Source organism: Saccostrea cucullata, unplaced genomic scaffold (assembly GCF_032062105.1).
Source record: "Saccostrea cucullata isolate Sc308-1 unplaced genomic scaffold, CSIRO_AGI_Scuc_v1 ctg1198, whole genome shotgun sequence".
Lineage (NCBI taxonomy): Eukaryota > Metazoa > Mollusca > Bivalvia > Ostreida > Ostreidae > Saccostrea > Saccostrea cuccullata.
Genome location: NW_026925463.1, coordinates 161,929 through 183,172, shown reverse-complemented (window position 1 = coordinate 183,172; position 21,244 = coordinate 161,929). Strand labels below are relative to the sequence as shown.

Genomic DNA, 21,244 nt, shown 5'->3' with positions numbered 1-21,244 from the left:
TAGCCCCCCCCCGATTTTTTTTTTCGGGGGGTGGGGGGGGGGTGTTGCTTATACCTCCTTTACTTCTCCTTCCCCTTCCCGGGTAGCGACGTCTTTAATTTCCTTTTAGAAAAATCTGTTTTAATTTTTTCTTTGTTCAGAAATTTTCGGAACGCAAATTGTTCAATTAAAAATAATAACCTAATACATCATCGCAAACCACGGCCATAATGTACGATCCTCTCCCATTCTGGAGGAGAGAGCTACACATGCGGACTCCGCGAACCGTGGCTTGAGACGATGAACCTAATATTGGTTAAACCGGGTCCGTAGGACAATATCATACGATAGAACGTTCTATCTATAACATACAGTGTTCAGAATTGCTTCTTGTCATATTTGAAAAAAATATCTACATTCTGTGGACATTGTACACACAGGGCCCTGAAGAATGGATGCATACCCCCCCCCCCATCTTTTAGTAAAAAATTACTAAAGAATACTAAGAACTTATGCAAGCAGGTTCTAGTTTTTCTTAACTTTTAGAGATTTGATATACGGTATATAATGAACGTCAAGTTCTATTTTACAGGGAATCCGGATTTCTCGTGTCCAATGAGTTTCAGTTATTCAGTTTAAATTTACTTCACTTCATTTGTTTCCGGTTTAAAAAATTGGCGGCACATGCTATTTAAAGGTTTAAATTAGACCAAAAAAGCGAAAGTACCCAAAGGTTTGTCAAGTTTTTTGGCTTTTATGGATAAAATATACTCTGTTAATGTTTACTCCTAAAGATAAACGGTATTGCGATAGAATTTACCCCTTTTCTCCACTGTCAATTTCTCAGTTTCTAGCTCCAGATATTCATAAGGTTATATTTCATTTGTCATTTTAATTACTATTTTAAACATATTTATACGAGAGCATAATATGAGTAAAATTTGGGTTTTATTTTAGTTTGACACTTGCATTTGGCGGTTTACCCTTTAGGATGTCCTCCTTTATGGGCACCCCTCAATTCTCATACCAAGACTGGTTGGAAAATGCAGCCAGACAGGTGGATAAACAGCTTCAGGATGACAGAAGCTACCAAGAATTGTCTGATCAACTTAAGGTCCCAGTTCACAGTAAGTACTTGGATCATAAAAACTTTGAGAAAATTGATATAAATTAACCTGTCTCCAGGGGTCAACATTAACATTTATCCACTCCACAGGAGCTTGCTCCCGACTAGATAGAATGTTCTATCGTTAAAATGATATTGTCCTATGGACCCGGTTTAAGGATAGAATTCGTTCCGTGTATTCGTAATGTAGCAGAAAGAAACACAGGCGATAACTCGCATAGTGCATTTACTAGGAACAATCTAGAGAGTTCCGAATGTAAACATGGCAGGTAATTTGAATCGAGAGAAAAACGTTGAGAAAATTAATTGGATTTTCGTATTTATATGGATTATTTTTTGGGATAAAAGGCATAAGCAATCTCAAGAAGGTTTGTTTTGATTATTTTGGTAGTTATTCCCAGTGCAAATCATTTTATATTCTTCAAAATCGTTTCGGAGCGGATCCGCTCCGATTTGCTACATTGCAAGTATATGGGACGTATTCTAACTGTGGTGAGGGCCTGTACCGAGACACAGTTAGATTATTCTAACTAGCTCCCGACGTGTAATAATTATTTATTGAAAAATGTCATGTACGAAATACTAAACAGCACAAGGGAGGAAACAATTTTGGTCCCCTTCCTCGTTTAAACTTCTGTTTTCATATTTTCCTGTATTTTATTTTTACTGACTCATCAGTGTGGTCGAACCCCCAAACGGGGGTAAACGAAGTAGGAAAACCATATCCCAAACGGGGATATGAGCATGCCAAGATGCATTTTTATGTGCGCATTTCACGGAAAAAGTAGAGGTTTACAAAAATGCGGGTGCAAAGTAACCGATCCTTTCGCAAATGTAAAACTACTTGGAAATAATAAATTAAAGGTGTTTCAAGAGTTTGTATTTTACAAAAATACAACTCTTAACTATTGTACAAATCGGGATTTATTCACTGGCAAAGTTATCAATCTTGAGCTCTCTGACATCCAGGTATTTAAGATAAAATATTCAATAAACAGACAAAAATTACTGAATTGATATTGAAATGAAACTATAAAAAAAATATATTATTCTACCTTATATCTTTTACTTTAATGATAAAATACACGCTCAATGTTGTATTAAAATCATTTTATTTGAGATTGTACGTTTCAGTCCGCGTATCCTTCTGTCTAGCAATTGGCGGTCTTGATTATCGATTATCATGCTCAGGAAGTCTTCAAAAATACAGTTTAAATTAAAATTATAATGCAGTTTATTAAAATTATTGTCTTTTATACCTTAGGCCTAGAAAAAAAATATGTTTGTTTCCGCTTTCCCGACTGACCCTGATTTATAGTGCCGACCCTAAATATTTTTTTAATGCTTTTTTCCCATGATGTGCAAGATTTCAACCAGGGAATTATAGCCTCCAACTTTGCAAGCTTTTCAAGACAGAAAGAAGTTTGGGTCACCTTTCTATTATAAGTTAAGTCACAGTAATGCTTGAAAACACCATTTCTTTTGTCATTAATGTTACTTCTATACACGTTTTGATTAAAGAAGCAAAAAAATTTTTTTCAACAAAAAAAAAATTGCCTACCTACCTACCCTATATTTTTTCAGCCTGAAAGCGGAAACAAACATATTTTTTTTTTTCTAGGCCTTAGAGGAATTAAATAAAATATTTGGATTTTTAAAAAAAAATAAAGACAATCGTTAGGGCAAGAACATGAATACATTTTATTTAATATAAATCTAGATTCAAAATTTATATTTTCCTCATTCTTAGAATATTTTTCCTTGTGATTTAAAGTTGGTGGAAAATATTTCTTATATTGAAAACTTAACCTAATTTAATAAAATCTTCAAATGCTATTAGGACAGAAAACAAAAATACTGAAACGTCATCAAAAAAAAATTTTAAAGAAAAATTAATAAATTACAATTTCCCATTTTGCTAATAATTATTAATTTGAAAAAAGTGATATAATTCAAGACTGTAAAATACAGTGGAAAATGTCCCAAAGAGTGTGAATATGTTAAATATTATATTCATTTTACCTGAAATTTACATTCAACATTATTATTGAAAACTTAACCTTTCTATTATAAGTTAAGTCACAGTAATGCTTGAAAACACCATTTCTTTTGTCATTAATGTTACTTCTGTTTTGATTAAAGAAGCAAAAAAATTTTTTTCAACAAAAAAAAAATTGCAACCTACCCTATATTTTTTCAGAAAGTTACCGTTCTCGTGCGCATTACATTTTATTTAATATAAATCTAGATTCAAAATTTATATTTTCCTCATTCTTAGAATATTTTTCCTTGTGATTTAAAGTCTACAATTTAATAAAATCTTAACTGAAACGTCACAGAAAAATTAATAGATTACTTCATGAATTGGTGGAAAATATTTCGCTATTCCAACATTATATTGAAAACTTAACCTCTTGATTTTCTTCTGTTGACATACAGCAAGAGTTACCGTTCTTGCGCATTGCATGACGGGACGGAAAACCCCCGTTTTGGGGTTCGACCAGACTGCTCATTGCCTTGGAATTTTAAGTAATTATTCTCAAGACATAATGCTTGAATTATCCGTTAGAGCCTCAATAAAACACATTTCATACTAATAATGATTCAAATGCTATTAGGACAGAAAACAAAAATACATTTGGAATCCTCAGAATTTTCTACTACTTAAAAAATTCCCTGCTAATTGATCATCAAAAAAAAATTTTAAAGTTTTTAAATTAAGCTCTTTCTAATGGCATAGAATTTGTATGCAATTTCCCAACAAAACATTTTGCTAGGGTTGCTATGATTATTAATTTGAAAAAAGTGATATAATTCAAGATTTAAATGTAAAATACAGAGGTTACTTTGGCTTTATGCTTGACAAATGTCCCAAAGAGTGTGAATATGTTAAATATTATATTCATTTTACCTGAAATTTACATTCTGACATATTCTGTAGAGTATTATTATTGATGTTTCAGATCAACCAAGCTTAAGTGGATTGAATGAGTTAGATTATCCTAGCTTACCAGAAGCTGGAATTTCTATTGAAAACTTGTGTGAGATTAGCAATGTGAAAAGAGTTCCACTGCCCCCTGAACTGGTAGAGCAGTTTGAACGTATCCTTTCTTCATAGTGTTTTACCTTTCTTGTTCTTACTCTTTGATATGTGTTTTTTGAACTCATAAGAAATGTAAAAGTACAACTTACCCTAAAAAAAAAAAAGAATTAAAGATATTGCAGATTCTGTTTGTGAAAGTTTTGCTTTGCAATGTTCTGTTAAACCTTGACCACGGCTATAGGGATGCAGTGTAATTGCATGATGGGACTGTTTCCCACCATTGAGAGAGCGTGGTTGACCATTGATAGTGATATTTTTGTGTGGAGATATGAAGATGGGTAATTAATTAGAAAGAGAATACCACATCTGTGTTTCTATTTAATGCCACTTCTTTATAACTTAATGATTTACATGTACAAATCTATATATTTTTCTGAAAGAAAAAGATACATTTGTGCCTGACTTTTATTGATTAATTTTAGCACTGACTTGGCGTACTTTGATGGCCTGAATGAAACCATACTCAGTGCTGCTCTAGTGAAACCAAAGCCAGGTAGGTTGTTGTCAATGTCAATACCAACTTAACTTCAGCTTAAGCTCAAAAGTCATTGAATAAGATTTACTCATAAGTAGTTGATAAATGTAAAATTTCTTATGATTTTAGGTGAACATAATTGAGATTTTTAATAGTCTGTCGGTTTTGCAAATTTAGAAGGAAAAAAATAATGAAGACAGTAATTTTTTTTTAGAAAGTACTTTTGTACACTTCTGCGTGAAGTTGTAAATTAACCTTATTCTCTATTTTATACAGGTATTTTCCAGCCACATATCCAGTATTTACTTTGTCTGGCTACCCCTGTGGACATAGTATTACTAGGAGTCAGTTTCTCCAAACCCTACCATGGTATGTAGTACATGTACTATGTACACATGGATTTATCTGAAGGAAACAAAAAACACATCTAATTTATTAAATACATGCATGTGTATCTATATCTATAGAAACTGTAAATTTCTCTGTTTTAGATGTGACAGCTGACAGTGGCAGCGGTGAAATGCATCTCCTTCCTGAGCCCCTCTTTTCCATCCCAACAGACAATACATATATAGTTAGCATTAAAGGGGCCCCCAATGGGAGAATCTTTATGGCAGGAAAAGATGGCTGTTTGTATGAACTGGCTTATCAGGTTAGAACAATACCATACAGTGTATGCGAAAAGACATAGTCTAAAAGAATTAGAGAGTGTCTGTAAAATATTGACCACTGCTAGGAAAAAAAGCTACAAAGCCATGCTTCTGTGATTTAAACAATATCTGTGAAGAAATGATTCCTTTTCAGTTCTTATAAGAATTTCAATGTTAACAAGCATTCTGAGAGTATTGCATAAGCAATACATGTCTCCTACCGGGTTCCCCTTTTTCTTTAGGATGTCATTTTATAATATGCAAAAGTCATGTCCAAGGTAAAACTGCTTGATTTTGAGGTTGTGAATGCCTTTAACCTAATAAAATAATCCACATTAAGACGAAAATTCAACTCATTTTTTCAATGTTTTTTTCTCACTTCATACTTATGTTGACCATCGGAATTTAGCGCAGGCCGAACCCGATCTTAAACGATTAAGAAAAATTTAAAATGCCATAATTTTGTCAAAAATCAATGAAGCGAAACGACATTCAAACTTGTAACTCATCAAGATACATTCACATACCAAAATTCAGTTCAATATCTGTAAGCGTTTAGAAAAAAAGTGCGGAAAACCAAGAAGGACAGACAGACGGGCGGACTGACGGACAGACAGATGCAGAGGAAACCTATAGTCCCCTCCGGTTTCACCGGTAGGGGACTAATAAGATTATATATCTTTAAAAATTACCATCCCCACCCCACCTCAACACCTTTCAAATTAGAAGATTGGTCAGCAATTACCCAACTTTGACGTTGGCCATAAAAAATTGCTCTCTTATATTCTGTAAAGCACCAACATTACAGGAAAGGTCATTTGAAATGTGAAAAGAACACATATACGAGGGTCGTTAGAAAAGTTCGCGGACACTTTGAATTACGGAAAATCTATTTTTTACTGTGAAGTATGACCTATGTCTGAATAAATTCCTACATTTCGTTTATTGGTATGTAAAAAATCAGGTCCATATAATAAAATCTTGAAAATTTACATCATTTTTACTATAAGGTTATGAGATTCATGGAGCAATCACTTGACGTAAGGCGACGTGACAACCTGATTTCAACCGGTAAAGTTTTGTCGCAGTGTTCTATAAATCTTTCATTTCTTCAGATTTTTCTTATCTATTTTCTACTTTAAAATTGAATATCTATATCAAGACATATTACTTTTCTTTTATATAATGTCTTTTGTACTGATTCGGATATTATTGAGATCTTTAAAAAAGTCTATGCAGTTAATCGCTCAGGTATGGAAACTATGCAAAACCATATAGGCGCAACGCAACGTCCATGCGATACGGGGGTATTGAAGTATCGATGGAGGTAATCATTCAAAATGTTAATCCTTCCATTCTTATGAAGCTACAACCATTTGAAAACTTGTCCTTTGTAGGTGTAGGATATTCCCGGCAGCATCTTGAACATTTTAATCTCTTTTTCGACATTTTCCAGTCTGCATACATAATTTTTACATAGTGCAGTGCTCCATGACGCTAAATGACGTTCCGATTTTTGGCTGTGTTTTTAAGCGTTGATCAGTTAAAAACGGCTATAAAACAGTCATATACCCCTCCAATTTAGTTCAAAATTTCTCCCAGTGACGTTTCATGAATACTATAGCGGCAGGTAAAATATCAGAAAACTCTTTGCGGTACAATTGTGCAATTTTTAATTTTAATGAAGAGTCTTTGTGATGTAAACGTGCCAAAATGTAGCATGCTCCGTGAAGCAAGATTTATCAAAATAAAAAAGCCGTATATTTTTCAATAATCATCGGAGAGCACCAAATTCTTGTATATTAATTGGAAAAAAGGTAAAGATTTTATCTGCAAAGTTTGACCGGTTTCGTGGAAATAGCGCGCTCACAATAAAACTTGTCCGCGAACTTTTCTAACACCCCTCGTATATACAGTTACATGTATGAATGTTGTATTGTTAACTTTTTTATATTTCATTGAACAGGCTGATGATGGATGGTTCAGTAGAAAATGCAGGAAGATAAATCACTCAACCAGTACCCTGTCTTTCCTTGTCCCATCTTTTCTCAACTTTTCCTTCAGCGAGGATGGTAAGTCCACAACAAGTAATGGATAACATCTTTTTGGTTAAAATTAACATCATTTTTGAAATATTTTCTCTTGTTTCACAGTAGATAGTCTAGAACAAATGCTGGATACCATCACTGTTGTAAAAAATTGGAAATAATTTTTTGAAATTTTGTCTCTTATATCACAACAGATCCTTTGCTACAGCTGAGTTTGGATGACTCCAGAAATATTCTTTATGCCTGCACTGAGAAAGGGACAATTCAGGTATAAACTTTATATTTCATACATTTTGTAATGACAAATAAGCCATTCTGAAAATTGTTGAAGGAACGGTAAATTTCATATAATTTTCTGTTTTCAGGTATTTGACCTTGGACAAGATGGGAAGGGTATGAGTAGAGTGGCCTCCATACCACTGAATAATGTGGTCCACAGTGCCTCCCTCATTGCCAGGTAAAAAAAACAACAAAGAGAAGATTGTCATAGTAGTACTAGTTCAATTACTGTTTTTCATTTAAATATGACAAATATATGCATGTTTGTTGTTAGTGATGTGGTTTGTTGTCTTTAAAATGACCAATAGATTTTTTAGATTTTTAAAGGGAAAAAGCAAATAATCTATACTTATTGTGTGCATTTATTATTACATTCAGTTCCTTGTACTTCAAAACATGTACTGGGTATTTACAGAACTGTGGAGAGGTCCAATTTCAAGCCCATTGTCCATATCAGTGCCTTGACAAAGTCAGAGTCAACAAATATTCACCTTGTTGCCATCACAAAAACTGGTACCCATATTTTGTATATTTACTTGATTTTACTAAAAAAGCTTCCCAAATACAAAGCAGTGCTTCTGAAGATGCTGGGTATTTTTTTTTATCACTGTAGGTGTTCGGCTGTACTTTACTACCAACCCATTTGGTAACAACAAAGGACGGCCCAGCATGCTGACCCTGGTTCATGTTCGACTTCCTCCAGGGTTTTCTGCCTCTACTGTTGTTCATAAACCACAGAATGTTCATATGGCTTATCACAAGAAAGGTAACATAGTGATATTTCATTGGTCAAAATAGGAACAGTAACCCTTTATATCATTTTCAGAATTTTCCATTATCAATGAGCATGGTGCTTCCAGTTTCATTCAATTATTTATTTAAATTTTCTTACCAATTTTACAACCTCTGTATTTATGCACAGTGTATTTTATATATTAAAAATAGGAACTTTGTTACTGGTGGCCTCCCAGACAGAAGACAATGATTTACTGTGGACCATTAGTAATGACTCGTTCCCATTCCAAGGGCAGCTCATGGAGGCTCATGTATGTTGCAAAATATACTGATTCTCTGACAGATATAAACTGACCAATTTTTAAAAATTTAGTTACTGTAGATTCCTTATTTTTCACGAGTACTTATTATCGTGAATGGGCTCTTCAACGTCAAATCACGAGATTAATAATTCGTGAATGAACGGTTGATCAAGAGTTTTAACATAGATTTCAGCACCATAAAAATAAAGGTGAGTAAGTTTATTTCGCGTGTGGTGCTTCCTGCGAAATTACACGATAATTAATTCCATGCATATATTTAGGAATCTACAGTTAGCTGCAGTTGTTAAATTTGAAGTTACAAAAATGTGGATCATGTACAGTATATGCAAAAAGTAAATAAAATCAATATGCTCAGTATTAGAAACTAATATTTTATTGAATATTAAGGATAACTAAGTCTGTTCCCCCCTTACAGAGTACCATCCCTATAGACGGTCGTACCTGGGCTATGTGTGAGGTGACATCGGGGGAGACCAGTGTCACTGTAGACAAACCGGATCCTCCATCAGTGGTCACTCAACACTCAGAGTCCCCGAGACAGTTTGTTCTTCTCAGTGCTCAGGTTAGAATTGCTCACTGAAGTGTATCTGTGTGTATGTACGGTACAAGTGAACAATATACTTTTATTGACTGAGTTCGAGAGCAACATGCGTTTTGTCGGACCCAAGAACCAAACTGTCTGCCTGAGGCTGTTGGGCCGAAGGCAGACAGTTTGGTTCAAGGGTTGACAAAACGCATTTTGCCTGAGAACTCCGTCAATAAATGTTTTGTTATACCTTTCATTTTATTTTATTTTTGACAAACATGTATTTTGTACTGTCTTTCGTGATGTAACAACAGGACCGTCACTTTTGAACACCAACAAATGCAAATGAGATTAAGCTCTGCCTATTCTGTGACGTAAGTGGTCCAACATCTCACTCAGCAGTCCAACATCTCATTCAGCGGTCCAACATTGATTTTCTTTATGCCCGCTCAGCAAAACATTAGAAATGTTAGACTTTTTTTCATATAGATTTGTATAGAAACAAATTTTTAAAGGTATAACAAAACTTCTTCATATATTTTATACAGTAAAACTTGGTTATAACGAAGTCACTGGGACCGACGAAATTACTTTGCTATATCTATAATTCTTTATATCCATATAAAGAATTCGTTAAATTTATGTAGCTGGAAATCCAATATAACTTCGCTATATCCATGAATTTACAATATTAGTGTTCGTACTAACGAGTTTTACTGTATTTATAATTAGTTGAAATAATTTTTCCTACGCATCAAATTTGAAAAAAAATGGCATGTCTAATCGTCATTATTGCAGTTGCCAGTTGAAAAGGAATTTTTTCATATTTGAGATTAATTAATAAATTATATTGTAAATCTCCAGTTTGAGGACAATGAAGCTCTTCAAAACTGTGCTTCAAGGGAAATAATTGCTAGTTTACAGGGATATTTATGCTCTATCTAAAATTTCCTCAGTTACAAGGAAAGTGATAAGGATAAAAATAAAACGGAGGCAAAAATGTTCATACATGTATTAACAAAATACAAATACAGAAGGATAAATAATCCACAAAATTCTTGTTACAGGGTAGTCATATATTCTCTAAGATGAGGCCTGTGGATCAGCTGAGACAGCTGTTGATTGATTTTCAGGGACCAGATGCAGAGGAGGTCAAGGCATTCTTTAGACTACACAAGGTAACATTAACTATTAAAAGTTTAGGAATTAGGATTTACAGTTACAGTGACCAACAGAAGATTTTGTCAAGGATTTAAATTTTTATAAAACATTTCTTTCAGATTGAGCAGGCGTGTTCTACCTGTCTTATCCTGGCTTGTTCTAGGATCGCAGCAGATCAGCAGGCAAGTTAGATTGTTTGTTAGAATGCTTCATATTGGAGTGATAAAATTTTTTAAAGGCAAAATTGCAAGTAAAAATCATTGTATTGGAAAATGTTTAGGTTGCCACCTGGGCTACCATGGCCTTCTTTATGTATGGTGGAGAGCCTCAACTTCATTTTACTGGTACTCCAATGGGCACCGATGGTAGGATGATGCCAAGCAACCTGGGAGCTATGGGTAACTACATGTACTGCATTTAGAGTAAAAAACTACTTCAGTATGATAAAAAAGCCTATGCATGATGCCTTTGACTAAAATGAAAACATGGTATGAATAGTACCTCCTCAAATCATGTGGCATAGAATATTGGGGTTTTATTTTCAAAGTCAGTAAGATCATGGTTGCATGATATTATCAGTTTCATTTTACCCCTACTTAATTATTTTTGACTGTTCATATTAAAAAAAAATGTGATCAATTAAAATGGCAGATTACTGTGGAGGCAAAAAAAATTGTTGCTGTCAGAAAATGGTTGGTAAGTGCAGAGAAAAAATATTGTTTCCTATCAGGGGGAATTAAAATGTTGTACAGTTTGCAAGTGATTGCTTGATGGAGGACATTGCTATGGCATGTTTAGCATATTTATTGACACTGTTATTTTCAATTTCACTCTTCTACACGTAGGTTTACATCAGACATCCACCCCAGCTCCAGGAATGGGACACCCATACTTTCACCCAGCCATGACTCCAGGACCTAACATTACACAGGAAATAGCCTTCTCAGGAAAACACAATGGAATCTGTCTGTACCTAGCCAGAATCCTCAGGTACATTGTATGTCTGCAAATGCCTTTGTACATAAAAAAGTAATCAAATGCAGAGAAAAATTGTATTGTCTATGAAAGAGGCTTCCAGGTTGTTTGACTGTGAAATCAATGATTTATAATGTAGATTATTGAGATTTAATTTTGAATATACATTTATAGGTCAATTTGGGAAAATAATGTCACAATGGATTATCCCTGCCAATCAACACAAGGAGTCACAAATTATGTAAGTTCATTGCAGAAGTGTTTAGCTTATTTGAGAAAGATCGGTCTTTAGAAAAGGAATATATTACATAATGTTGATTTCTCTTGTTTTAACTCTGAAAATTACAGGAAAAACATGTACTTTTAATTTTTAAGCTAACAAGCAGAATAAATGGTGATGACTTGAACAAAATTTTGGAGAATGTCAGGGGGCTTTCAGACTTTGTGGAATTCAACTCTAGATTTGATACTGGGCCATCAGAGGGGTAAGTCAAGCAACTTTCTGTGTGTTCTTAGTTGAAAATAAACTACATGTATATGATCCTGTGGAAAGATGCAGAAAAAATGATGTCTTATTGCAACATTTAAGAAATTTTACATGAACCTTTATGTGCTTAAAATATTGAATATGGTTTGCAAGTGACTTACACTCTCAAATAATGAACATCTTTTAAATAATTTAAAACATAATGGCTTTTCCCAGATAAAGGATTTAAATAATAGTTAACAGTATTGTAATAAAAGCTCTTACCCTTCATAGGATGATGTCACAAGTGCCATTTTCTCCACACATGATGGGACACATTGATGAGCAAGGACGCAAAAAGTTACAAGGTAATCACCAGGCCTCAGTTTAGTATCCACTTGTGTAAATATAACTTTTCATCCAATATGTGCTAAATATATGTAATTTCAAAGTATTTATTGATGATTAAATGTTCTGACATTGTATTTAATTTCAAAATTGAGATATTAGGCACATTTTATTTAAATGCAGGATATAGAAGGCTGTCTTTCTTTACAACACATACATGTACCCCATCTGATTCGCCGTGTACCTTTGACAGGTAAACAAATAAAGTGTGTCTCTTATTTAAACAAAGAGATAGCTTGGGATAAATTTTAATTATGAAATTTTGTGCAAACAATCAATGATTGCATGATAAATTGTAATCCACTCTGTCTAAGGTAACAAAAGTAAAATCTAGAAGTCCAAAATTATTAGAATAAGTTCATTTAATTAAAATTATTTGTTCATTTCATTATCTTTATTAAGGATCAACAAAATTTGCTAGTCATGTCGGTTTCAACAATTATCCACCCACGCAACAGTGAATCCCTAAGAGGTACATGTATAACATTCATCAAATTACATCTACACGTAAACACACAGTCACTGTAACTACAACCAAAAGAGGATGTATTGATATACAATATATCAATATTGAGTTTCATTATAGTTTGATCCTAAACATGATGTAATGCATGGTAAGAAAAAAACCTTGTTTCCAAAAAAAGTCCTTTTCAATAATTGAAAATTGTTCATTTTATATATTTTATTAAGGATCATTAGATATTTCAGATATTTAATACATTGATCTTGCTTTCCCTTTTTATACTGTCTTACAATTATTTTACATTATCTATTTAAAAAAGCAATTGTGGGAAGATTTATGAAAAAAAAAAATTGTATAGTTTCATTTTGATTATTCAGATGTGTGGTGCTTTAATAACCTGTTTAATTAATCGTTACCTGGATGACAATGCTACAATTGATGCTATCAGTAGCAGGCTACGAGAAGTGTGTCCATCTCTCTATAGCTCGGATGATGCCACCTGTTCAAAGGCAAGTCAATTTTTCCAGTAGCTTAGCAAAGTATGTGTCAAAATTTTTGTTTCACATTTTTATTGAATAGATAAACATGTATGTTCATTCATCTTTTTCAGGCTAATGAACTCTTACAAGCTGCCAAAATCAATAAAAATCAAAACGAAAAGATGACACAGCTGAATGAGGCATTGAAGGTATGTATTTAAATATATGCTTTCCAATTTCCTGAGCATTTTTTGCATTTATAATTAATGGACAGAACAGTATGTATGCCTCTTACAAGCTTATTCTTAACAGTGTAAGGATTACACATGACATACTTTCACAGCTATACAAAGAGGTGTCCCAGCCCCTTCAGCTGCCTGTGGTCTGTACCCAGTTTGCCTTGGTCCACTACTACACAGGTATTGTTGACCTGTGCCTGACCCTGGCAAAAAAGAGGGACCCCCAGAATCTGGCCCTCCATTTCTACAGGAGTGGGGAGCCTCAGGAGGATATCCAGGGAATGACAGCTTATATGACAAGGTAAGGAGTTTATCAAACCTAAAATATTATACCTCAGTCAAACCCCGGTATCCAAAATTAAAATAAGAAATGTCCAAGGATTCAAAATAATTAGGGTATCAAAAAACAAAAATAAAGGATTGAAAAATCTTTTCTACATTTCCCAGGTATTTGAGATATCAGTGTTCAAGATATAGTTCAACTGTAGTACTTGTTTCTTATTTACAGCAATAATCTGTTGTTTCACAGTGACCTGTTTTTCTTATATAAAATGTTGACTTTGTAGGATGGAATGCTACAACTGTATCACAGACACCCTGGCCTATCTCCTGTCTGCCAGCGTCTCCCACCCCCACGCTCCCAGTGTTCCTAAGTCCCCGGGTCCACCCCCACAACCAGATCCCAACAGGATGACCACTCACGATGCAGAAAAACACGTAAGGACAAAGGATACAAGATATTTATACTTACTTGTAATATTTTTGAAAAGTATATCACCCTATCCAGAATTCTAAAATATTTATGTTAATTTTTTTTTTCACAGAAGGAAGAAGTTTTCCGCATGTCGCTTAAATCTGATGACGAGTTGTTCCATGTTGCTCTGTATGACTGGTTTTTTAATGCTAACCTCACAGAAAAATTGTTAGAGGTAAAAGATCAGTGTTGAATTTAAACACAAAAATATTATTGATTGCATGTTTATGTTAATTTAAACTTAAAATCTGCACTTTAATCAATATTTTTAGGTGCAAACACCATTTATAGAGCCATATTTAAAAAGGAAAGCCACATGTTCATCAGAAGCAATAGGAGCCCTTGATATGTTGTGGAAGTACTATGAGAAATGTAGAAACTTTTCTGCTGCAGCCAGAATTTTATCAAGGCTGGCAGAAAGACTAGGGTAGGTGATTGTGTCTGGTAAAAGTTACATGGTTAACTAATTTTTGGAAAATAAAATAAAAAGTTTTGAAATTGAATTGGCTTTATATGTCTTGTGCATGATACATTATTACAGCTAGAATTTCAAAAAGGGAGGGTGAGAAGGTCTATTTAAGCATATGTAGAGATTGGGGGATAAATGGACCTTGATATCGTTGTAAATTCATACAATTGTACTGACCAGGAAAAGTGATGCTAGGACTGTACAAAATCAACTATTAGAAAGTATATGTTTATTTTACTCATCAATTATCTTTAGGTAGAATTGGTCACATTTGTTTAGTTGGTAACTGCATTTACATTTATGTTCTGTTATAAACTTGTAGTTGAAATTAGTTTTTGCCTTTGTAGGACTGATGTAAACCTAAAACAGAGTATTCTTCTATATTGTGTTGTATACAGAAGATATTTTACATGTTGTGTTTGTCTTTGTAGGACTGATGTGAACCTACAACAGAGGATAGAGTACCTGTCGCGGGCCATCATGTGTGCCAAGAGTTCCTCCACCAGGACCAGCTCAGCCGTGGAGGGAGAGTTCCTACATGAACTGGAGGAGAAAATGGAGGTCTGTAGCTACTCAAACTGGGTATTGTAGGACAAAAAATGGATAAAACTGGATATCTACTTAATGATGATAATGATTGTAATTGATCTAATACCAGTGACTTCAATGATTTCCTTCTTCTTTGTTGTAATAATTTTTGTTATAAACACGCAAGACATTATGAGCAACACAGGTTAAGGACCTTGTTTGTCCCTGATTTGGGTATCTCTTAGAACAATACATAGTTCATATTCAAAAACCTGTTGTCTTCTCTGTTCACAAAATTTCATAAGAGTTATTGGAATTTAGGTAAAAACTGGATTTTATTTCAGGTGGCTCGCCTACAACTCCAGGTCCAGAGAGCTCTAAGTAAACTCCCCAGTAATATTCTAGATGTCCAGTACGCACTCACAAGTCTAGATTCAGAACTCATGGACCTAACCAGGGTTTGTTTTTTTGCAATTATTTTCCAAAACAAATTACATTTACAGTGATTATTTTGCATTTTTTCTGTTTTAATCTTATCATGAAGTAAACTTACTTTTTTTCCCGAGGATTATACTTTTGAGGAAAAATGATTTCTTTTTTGCGGTTAAGAAATTATGCAGTTTTCTGGGACTGCCTTTGTACATGTACAGTATATCTTCAATGTACTTTAAATACTAAGTATGCTGTGATCAATTTAAGCAGAAAATTTGTGATTGTATACATAGTATTAACCCATGTGGAAAAAAAATGTGTGTCTGTGGTTTCAAAAGTTGTACATTCTTACATTTTGACAGCTGTACGAAGACTTTGCAGACAGGTTTGACCTCTCAGAATGCAAACTGGCCATCGTCCATTGTGCAGGATTGTATGATGGGGCCCTCATTGAGAATCTCTGGCAGAACATTATTGATAAAGGTAAGGACATTTTTCTTTTTTCAATGATTAACATTTTCTTTCAATTCAATCCTTCAGGATAAATTTAGAATTTAACAGTGTTCTAAATTAATTAAAATATGGTATGATCTTTTGAATCTTTAATATTACAGAAATTGAAGCTACGATTAATATGAATCCCGGCCTAAGAACAACAAATCTTCAGAACAAGTTGTTACCGATTGGCAGACTGTATATAAAGTCAGATAGATACTTTCCCATTGGTAAGTTATACTTTTGAAGGTTAAAGCAGGTATATCCTCTTTGCTAATTTCCTGTAAGTGAAAAGAAATATTTGTGAGGATAGAGCAGTATTCAAAGTAAATTTTTAGCAATTATCATTTACTGAGACCATAACAGCATCATCACTGAACTTATAAATGAGAAAGGTCACAAATACTTAAGAAAACCTTTTACATGTATATTTCCCCAGCTTTCCTTGTAAAGCATTTGGAGCAGAGGAGTTGTGATCTGGATTTAAACACTAGATGGGTATTTCTTCTGATGTTGGACATTGGTGTGCCTCCTTCCAAACTGCTGGAAATTTATGACAGACTCTTCAAATCCAGGGTGAGTGTTCGGACTGACCTTAAAGGGTTCATCTATAGGAAAATCATGAACAATGAATGCTTGCTGAAGTGCAACATTATGTTTAATTTTAACATCCATGTTTGACAAACCACAGATGTATGAAAGTGGTTCCAGTTTTTCTTGGAAGTTTAACACAACTGTAGTTTACTATGAAACAGATCTGTAATCACTTAAGATCCAAATTTTATATGAATGTTAAAGTCAAACAAATTGTAAAACCGTAACAAATATTTTTCAGGATCCATATTGGCAACAGGTTCAGAAACCATTACGACTACTAGAAGTTCTTCATGATTTATTGTCACACATTTGCGAAAATCGGGCCATCATTCCAGCTTATGAAAGGTAAGGTAGTTGAAATCAACAAGTTTGAGTGAAAAAATGCAATAAATCTGTTAAGTGTTGCAAGAAACTTGAATTTTTTTCTTAATATATACAGTATGTATAGCTTCAGATATATTTGTTCCAAAGTTGTGATCATTTTAACTTTGCCAAGTTGCAAAAGCAGGAATTTGCATCTACATTGTATGTTGATTTAGTGAATGTATTGTAAATTACTCTGAGCCCATTCAAATATCTAACATGCATAAATACATGTATACATCCTGATCCTCTTTTTAGGCGATCATTTACAACAATGTGTTTGGATTTTGTGTCTAACTACCTGGTAGAACTTCAGACCATGAGAAGCACGCCACAACAAGCAGCTGTTGTTAGTCATTTTAAACGCCTTCAGGCTCAGCTGGAGAGATTCTAACATCAAAGACATAAAAAACTTCAGGATCACCAATTCTAACATCAAACAGGGACATAGAAACATCTTTTTTATTACTATACAAGCATCAAACATTATTGTTATTAAAATTGAGAATTTAAAAAATTGAAGATGGAGAAAGCAGAGATGTACATGTATGTAAATGACTGAATGAAATTGAATTGTCATTTGGACCAGTAATTTAGGTTTTGTACACAAGAATGAGAGAGAAGCAGATATTATGATGAGGACTTCTGGTTCATGTATGAAAGATTTTCACGTTATTTGATGAGTTGAAATGAGTGTGTTGTTGTGAGTAACATGTTTACAAATGTAATGGTATTTTTACAGTGTTGTTAGCATTAAGTTAAAAGAATGTTACTCTTTGAGATATTAAAATCAGATTATTGTAACATTGTTTAAAAATTTTGAATGGTCAAATTATCATTGTAAAAATATGTAAAAAAATAAACACTCGATATAAATTGATTGTGGGCAGTCTTTTTATTAAGACAGTTGTTGAGGAATAAACTCCAAAGACTTTTCAGAAATCTGCAGCCCCCTGTTAACGCAGGATCACTGGAGCGAAAACAGACAAATAGGAACTTCAAATGTGACACAATTTGATAGCAATCAACATTAAGAGTTGTTAATGGTGCTTTTTAATGCCCTCTAAGAAAATTACAAAAAACGAAATTAGAACTTGAGATTCAAGTAATATTTTTTTATCATCCAAAAGTACCAATGAAATGACTATGACTGCATTATTTTGACCATTATGGCTAGCCTTTGCTAACATTTTCTTATCATTCATCACTTTGACAGAAATCAAATTCCATTATTTTGATTAAAAAACAGCTATCAGAAAGATGAACTACAAAATTGTGACCTATATCTTGAATTTATAAATCTTTATTTTCATCCCAAATAAATATTTATATAGGAATCCTGTGTAAAAGTATTGGTGATCATACCATATCAGTAAACGTTTTGCTCCTACTTACTGTTAAAACAACAACTACTACTTTTTTAGCACCCAATATGCAATTTGATCTGGCACGTAGCAACAGGGGGCTGGCCTGCCCCGCCCCCCAATATTTTCCCAACATTACTTGTACTATAGGAGCCAACTTTTTTCAATGCCAATTGTTTTCAGTACCAATTTTTTACTACATTTTCCTTATATCACAAAAAGTTGGGGGTGGGGGGGGGTGGGGCAAACAGCCTCTCAATGAACATTTGATCAGGCACGTAGCAACAGGGGTCTGGTCTGCCCCTCCCCCCAATTTTTTTTTAATGTGTCAAACTGGACGTTTGAAATTTATGGGGACACCACAATATATCAATGCTGTGTGCCACTTGATATATGAAAATACTATATTTACACTGAAAGACATTGTAAAGGCACTAGTCTTTTCATCATCAATTTTATAGAATTCTGTCTAAGCCAATACATACATGAAATACAGGAAATATATATCGATGTTTTTATCAGATAGGTGCCCTGTTTTCCTACAAATGCCTTACAGAAAACAAGTATTCCCACATAATAAAAGATCCGATATTTATGTGGTGCTTGGAGACGAAGTCTTCCAATCAATACTCAATATGTTGGAATTCCCATGGGTACCAATTAGCAGACTTATTTTGTTTTTATATCATGAAGCAAAATTTATTCAAAATTTTATATTTGCATTTGCTGATGTCTTTCCTTATACATGTATAACAATGATAATGAAATTGAAATTCAATTTTCAATGACATGCAGTTGGTCACATGATCCACTTTTCTTGCATATGGAAAGCAAATGCACAAACCATTTGGAAAGTTGAGATTGTGATGTCACATGAAGTCGTAGATCTGTTATGTTGCATTTCCATAACAAAGTCTAAATAATGCCTTTTTTCCTTGTCACAACATTGCTTCTTGGATGTATTACAAATTCTTAATACTTTTTGAGATATCTGGAAAACACTTTTGGCCGCTCTAGATCCCTTAATTTAGGGGTCAGCCCTTTTTTTGATATATCATTTAAAAGATCTTGTAATTCTGCACAAATTTTGTTTTATATGTTTTAACAAAATATGTTTAGTTTAGAAGTTAAAAAGCAAAATATGTGTGAATTTTCGCTCTTTTAGGCGTTCTAATTTTTGACCCCTATATAGCACCATTTTGAATACAGAAATCGAAAAACAAAAACCACTATGCACAACTTCAATCCTTCTATTATCTAAAATCAGTAGAATTTTTGCTCCAGCTTTAGCCGTCTCTGAGCCTTTGTCTGGAAACGAAAGCCTATAAATTTTCGTTTAAAGGGAAATATCTCAAAACCGGAAGTGACTTTTTGAAATTTTAGATAGCATTCTGATAGAGTTTAGTAACGTCTATCAACTCTGGAAATTTGAGCAAAATCCATTGAGAAATGATCGAGTGAAATATGAGGCCTCAAAGTTGGCGTCTAGGAAAAGGGAAAAAAAAAGAATAATAAGAACTAGAGCCGAGCTCGTTGCAAAGCAAAGTTTGACCGGAAGTAACTTTCATTTAAAAAAGAGTAATGAAATCCAAAAATGGGTTAATCCTCCAAATCTATGTTAAGTATTGCAAAATTAAGAAATTCTTTGGAACTTCCGGTTTGACCGACGGACGGAAAATTAATATTTAAGCTTCTAGTGACACATGTTACCCAAAAACCTGTCCACCGAAAAACCAGGCAATTGTCTGTTATTTCTTTTCAGTCAGTTTACTGTTTTTAAATGAGTGTAACCATGGATTCAAATGTATGTTTATTTAAATTACCAATGTCTTTTGCTTACATGAAGATAACATGTAAAACATCTGATCTAATTGATTTCTTAATAGAAACTAGGTATTAAAAAAAAAGTATTTGTGCATGCATTATGCAACAACCAGAGCAGACAACTTTCTAGCTTCATTATTCATCTTATTTTCAAGTAAAATTTCTTTCTTATTTGTCTCAGGAATTAAAGAGTAAATTCTATCAGTAGCAAAATTGAAATTGCCTAAATGCAAGAAATATATTTATGTGTACAGTCTCGACTTTATCCTGATTCCAAGTTTTTTCTTACTTGTCATCTGTAAAGCCTTTTCCTCTTTTACAAAATTTGGTTTACGAACTTCTCTGGAAAACTTGTAACTATTTCATTGTGACGCAATATTATGACGTCACTGATACATCAATGGAAACGTGGATTTAACCTGAATATTATAGCCAATTTTAATCTAAATAATATGTTGACGGTGCGACCGTTAGAGCGAGCGCAAACTCTTCTATTGTTTTAATTTAGATCGGGCTCGTCAAACCGCACGTGACATTTGGTGCGTCTTATATTTGACGTCAGATAACGTCGTATGTAAGTTACAAATACCAAGAAAAAACTGAACAGTGCTGAAAGTTGATGAAAAAAGTTACGTTTACAATTTATCTTCAATATGTATCCATTTAATCAAGGCGAGTAAACTTTTGTTGAACATTTGCCGTCATTCTCGCGAGAACGCAACTTTGCTAAGTGATGCATTGTGGGTCAAAATTACTGCAGCAAAAAATTCTAAAGAATGAATGTGCAGTAGTCCGAATTTTCTCTTCGCCCAGGCGTTGTCGTTAGAGCTCGCAGTTACGAGCGTCGCTTCGCGACGCTCGCTGCGCTCGCTATTACGTTTTGAGGTGAAAATGAATTATATTTTGAAAACAAATTATTTATTTTTTGTTTAATAATTGTCTTTAGTGTATGGATTCTAAATATTTCACTTGAATTCCGATGA

The 21,244-nt window shown here is 33.7% G+C and overlaps 1 protein-coding gene across 1 annotated transcript; it reads left to right on the top strand.

The window, feature by feature from the left end:
- Window positions 1–625: 625 nt before the first annotated feature.
- LOC134268911 (nuclear pore complex protein Nup155-like) lies at window positions 626–17,951 on the top strand. The gene is made up of 34 exons (XM_062751147.1): window positions 626–712; window positions 937–1,106; window positions 4,069–4,206; window positions 4,390–4,486; window positions 4,631–4,701; window positions 4,960–5,052; window positions 5,175–5,335; window positions 7,300–7,405; window positions 7,576–7,649; window positions 7,747–7,838; window positions 8,076–8,173; window positions 8,274–8,426; window positions 8,606–8,706; window positions 9,134–9,280; window positions 10,312–10,422; window positions 10,525–10,587; window positions 10,686–10,803; window positions 11,251–11,395; window positions 11,555–11,621; window positions 11,756–11,865; window positions 12,141–12,231; window positions 13,095–13,226; window positions 13,328–13,405; window positions 13,540–13,736; window positions 14,002–14,152; window positions 14,260–14,364; window positions 14,462–14,616; window positions 15,090–15,219; window positions 15,531–15,644; window positions 15,981–16,101; window positions 16,233–16,343; window positions 16,553–16,689; window positions 16,949–17,055; window positions 17,332–17,951. The coding sequence occupies exons 2-34, from the start codon at window positions 971–973 to the stop codon at window positions 17,465–17,467; spliced, it is 3,846 nt and encodes a 1,281-aa protein (XP_062607131.1). The 5' UTR covers window positions 626–712; window positions 937–970; the 3' UTR covers window positions 17,468–17,951.
- The last annotated feature ends 3,293 nt before the right edge of the window (window positions 17,952–21,244 follow it).

What these genes read in the sequence shown, in the direction of transcription:
- LOC134268911 (XM_062751147.1), top strand. Translation starts at nt 971, where the DNA reads ATGTCCTCCTTTATGGGCACCCCTCAATTCTCATACCAAGACTGGTTG. An exon ending in ATGATGCCACCTGTTCAAAG is followed by an intron (nt 13,227 to 13,327) that starts GCAAGTCAATTT and finishes CATCTTTTTCAG; the next exon opens with GCTAATGAACTCTTACAAGC. An exon ending in AGATAGATACTTTCCCATTG is followed by an intron (nt 16,344 to 16,552) that starts GTAAGTTATACT and finishes ATATTTCCCCAG; the next exon opens with CTTTCCTTGTAAAGCATTTG.